Source organism: Phytophthora infestans, genomic scaffold (genome assembly GCF_000142945.1).
Source record: "Phytophthora infestans T30-4 supercont1.153 genomic scaffold, whole genome shotgun sequence".
NCBI classification, from domain to species: Eukaryota; Oomycota; class Peronosporomycetes; order Peronosporales; family Peronosporaceae; genus Phytophthora; species Phytophthora infestans.
The window spans coordinates 65,396-69,519 of record NW_003303606.1 but is presented as its reverse complement, the minus strand read 5'-3'; the positions used below and the strand labels follow the sequence as shown (position 1 = coordinate 69,519).

The following is a 4,124-nucleotide window of genomic DNA, read 5'->3' as shown; positions in this document are numbered from 1 at the left end:
GGAAATGTTGCCGACGGACGAACTACTGCACATGGCAGCGTAGACGCGCTTGCGGTACACTCTCTGAGCCGCGTCGTACGCCTCATCGTGCTCCTTAGTGCTGTATTTCTCGTTTTTATAAGCCACAGACGCCGTGGACCGTGGTACGGGACATCTCCCGTCGAACAGCAAGTCCGACATGAGGTTACGAACCTCCCCGTTGCAGAAGTCCATGAGATAATCGGACGACATACTGCCGGTCATTGGAGGACTCAGTCCGATCCACGTCGAGCTTTTATCAAGACTACACTTCTTGTTAGCAAGTGCACCCGCGAACATCAGTCCGCCCATGGAGTGGGTCACTACGATCGTGTCTTTAATTTTATTCGAACCCAAGTCAGAACTTGGTGACATGGACAGCGCGCGGTCACAGACTTTCTTTTGGAGGGAACCGTCGGTCCACGCGAAGTCGACTGTGTTCAGTGCCGCATACTTGATCGTAGTACAACACGGAGCGTGGTCGTTGATGATATCCCAGCCAAAGTGACGAGAAGAGTCTTGCACGGTCGGTTCGTCCTTCTCATTCCCCAAACCGTGGTAGAAGATACACGGACGAGGGGTCGATTTACACGAACAAGTCGACTGAATTGCCATGTGGGACTCTGTTTTGAGCTTTCTTCGATCATTGACGGGGAGTTCGTCTCCACTTAACAGCGCGAGTGCTGTAGCCGTCATTTCTGTGGGCTCTGCTAAGACACCGCACGTCGATCCGTCCTCCAGTTTTATCTGTGGGATACTCACAGGAGCGTCGAGATAATCCACGTCAATAGTCACATCGCTAGCAATCGCAGTGAAGCCAGAGTCATCTGATACACAGATTGCGTAGTGAATCCCCGCAAACGAAGTCTTGAATAGGTTCCCACTCTCGCACTCGATTGGAACGCTACCAATTGAGGCACTTGGAATGGGTGTTGCATCGTTTACCGCAGGGAGGATAGCATCAAACGGAAGTGTGCTGGGAGGAATACAATCAACGGTGGGGGCATCCGACGAGCTGTCGTTTGTCATTAAGTAAGGGGCACCATCCACTAGCGCGTACGTGAACCGCGAGTGGCCCTCGACGAACGTCGCATAGCCGTCGTAACGCACTCGAAGCCCGTCAGCAGACACCACGGGGTTGGCGAAGACGTTAAACTCGAATGCTCCATGGAGCTCCAAGGCCTTCCGCTGAAGCGTCACATGGAGTTTCAAGGACGGCAAGTCGGACAGCGATGTCTTGAGATGGCGAGCATCATGAGCAGCTGTGGACGCTGTAAAGGTGGACAGCAAGGTGAAAACAGCAGCACCTACGGCTCGCACGAACCCTCTCCTCATCTTGCCAGCGTATGGGGAAGCGTGACGAAACCAAGTCTGCAGCCGACGAGTGCTTCAGCCTCCGACAGTATGAAGCCACGTTTCCTGTCTGGTGTCCGGACCTGTGCCGTAGCTTACGGGAATTCCCTGATTCCATGCTGATCCCGGTGCAGCGATTTGTGGCGTTCTTTGAATGTACAGTACTTCGCATCGATTGGTGCTCGACTGCAAGCATATCTGCATAGACGGGAGAGCAAAGCATGAAAGGAAATCTTAAACTGGTACTTGTACTGCTCAGCATATGTCGGAGTTCGAGTGAACATGTGCACACATCCTTCTTGCAGACCCCACCGAAGCTAGATTTTGGTTTATATAAGTACCTCGAAGTAAAAAAGAAGGCCACCCTCGCCATGGAGATATATGCAAACAACTCGGACAGCAATAGCGCTATAATAGCTTGAGACTTGTCTAAAAAACAACACACTTTGTACTGTATCGAGTTAAATCAAATTCTGCTTACTTTATTGTTTACTTTGCTAAACATAACTTGAATCCGAAAACAAGGGTCTAAAATGTTTTATTAGGGCTAAACTTTTATTTCAGAAATGCAAAAGTTGCAAAAAGTGCATTTGGGTAAGAACAATATTAAGGCAACATATAATGAAGGTGTACATAACAGAGTGAATTACATGTACATCATTATAAGTTGCTACTTTAGTTGCAATTTGAACTAGCTTATCCTCAAGTTGTTAGCGATCTTGCAGAGGGCGCTCACTTGCATTGGGAAGGGCTAACCTTTTCAGCCGCATGAGCCACGGATAACAGGGGGAGGGAAAACAATAAAAAGAAATCGATTTACTAGGAGCTCATCTGCAACTGGCGGCATAGTATAACACGAATTTGACCCTGCCGCCGTGTGCACTGGTCTTGCCACTCGCCCTACATATCGGCTGTCTTTTCACATGTTGTTAAAGCGGCTTACCCCGTTTCAAGCTTCAAAATGGCCAATTTTTTTTCTTCAAAAAATATGACTTTGTTAGATTTTTGTAACTTTTTCTTATAAGTTTCAAAAACTTCTTCTTCTTGCAGCTTGGCGTAATACTAGTATATGGCTGCCAATGCTGTACATGTAGTCGAGGTGCATGACGACATAAGAGATCCAGCACTACTCACAGTCATCTTGATGCAGAATTGAAGCCAGAGTCCTTGCTTCTTGACTCAAGGGAGCCGGAAATTCAGATTATCCAGATACCGTCAATTGATTTGCAAGTGTCAACACTTTATCGAATTGACCCATATAAAATGGACCAGCACATCCGAGCATCGGTGCTCATTAACATCCAGAGGGATCAAACTCGAGAAAAGTCTGTTGTCCGTCTCGCACATTGGTCCAACGATGGCAGTGGTAAAAGCTGTTCGAACGCACAAGCCCGTTTGTACCAGCGAGTCAGTCAAGAGGCTCAACTCGATAACGCTCATTGATAGTTTTCCATTGACAAGACATCAGTTGTGAGAGAATACTTGCGTCGATGAGAGTTTTGTTCACCTCCATCGCCATCGCTCTGCTTGGTCTCGCGCACGCGACCCCACTGAACGATGCTCCGTCCGTAAAGCTCCATGTCACATTCAAGCGCAAGTCCATGAAACTCCACGGACAATCCGAGTTTGACATCTACGCCTCTCCTGTTGTGTCAGCCGACGGGACCAGTGTGCTCTACAACAGCTACACGACGTTCCACGACGACGACTCCGAGCTCACGTACACTCTAGTTGATGGATCAGTCTATCTGACGACGACAGATGCCTCTGATGCTGAAACCGTTCGGTGCCTCCCGTCCAACACTCTGCCGTTCGACGAGATTCTACCTGCTCTCAACAGCGTCACACCCATCCCCAGTGCCTCAATAGGCGACAAGTCTGTCGAGTGTCAGAGTGGCAACCTCTTCAAGACGACGTTCGGTGGATCTCACTATGCTATTTGCACGTCTGGTAAGGCTGGGTTTACCGCGTATAGTAGCGATTTAGACATCGACGTCGAGTATCTAGACGGCCCCGTCAGCGTCTCCAAGCCTGACTTGACGGATGGCTCTACGTCGTGTGAAATCGTTCAGACGGCTACATCCCTAACGCCAACAGCGCTGGCTTTGGCAACTGGTAGCGAGGTCCCTACAAAGACGTTGAGGAAACTTAAACAAGCGGCTCACATGGCGATGGAGGCGACAGAGTGTGATACGTGTCTGACCACACCTCGTCCGTGCATCTTTCTGCACGGTTTGGGGAACCCAAACGAAGAAGCACAATTGCAAGACAGCCCGAAGCTCACAAAGAGGAAATATGGTGACATGCACGGCCACGCTCCTTGCTGCTCCGAGATCAAGTACGCTGTCCTTAATACGAATGACGCAGGTTGGAGAAATGACACTCTCCAACAGAGGTTCTGCGACCTCTCGCTCTCGATGAGTAGTACCAGTGACGTCGCTGCTAAGGTCATCGACAATACTATTATCGTGACACACTCGATGGGCGGACTCGTGATGGCTCACGCTCTCGCTAAGGGCAAATGCAGCTTCAGCAAGACGACGTCGTGGGTGGCTCTGAGCCCCCCGATGTTGGGCAGTATGGCTTCGGACTATCTTATGGACATCTGCGACGAGAACAACGACATCGCTGCGGGATTATTCGAGATAGTGGGACAGTGTCCCATGCCAAAGTCCCGCAAGTCTACCACTTACTTTGGCGGAAAGCACACGTCTCCGTCCATTGACGCTGCCTATGTGGCCGCTCAGGATGCG

The 4,124-nt window shown here is 49.9% G+C and overlaps 2 protein-coding genes across 2 annotated transcripts; one reads left to right on the top strand and one right to left on the bottom strand.

The window, feature by feature from the left end:
• Positions 1-82: 82 nt before the first annotated feature.
• PITG_20882 (uncharacterized protein) lies at positions 83-1,187 on the bottom strand (the record flags this gene model as incomplete). Its single annotated transcript, XM_002895584.1, has 4 exons — positions 83-90; positions 153-271; positions 317-1,127; positions 1,175-1,187. 4 exons carry the CDS (start codon positions 1,185-1,187, stop codon positions 83-85), a joined length of 951 nt encoding a protein of 316 aa, XP_002895630.1.
• A 1,584-nt stretch (positions 1,188-2,771) lies between these two features.
• On the top strand, positions 2,772-3,792 carry PITG_20881 (uncharacterized protein; the record flags this gene model as incomplete). Its single annotated transcript, XM_002895583.1, has 2 exons — positions 2,772-3,709; positions 3,765-3,792. The coding sequence occupies 2 exons, from the start codon at positions 2,862-2,864 to the stop codon at positions 3,790-3,792; spliced, it is 876 nt and encodes a 291-aa protein (XP_002895629.1).
• Between the last annotated feature and the right edge of the window lie 332 nt (positions 3,793-4,124).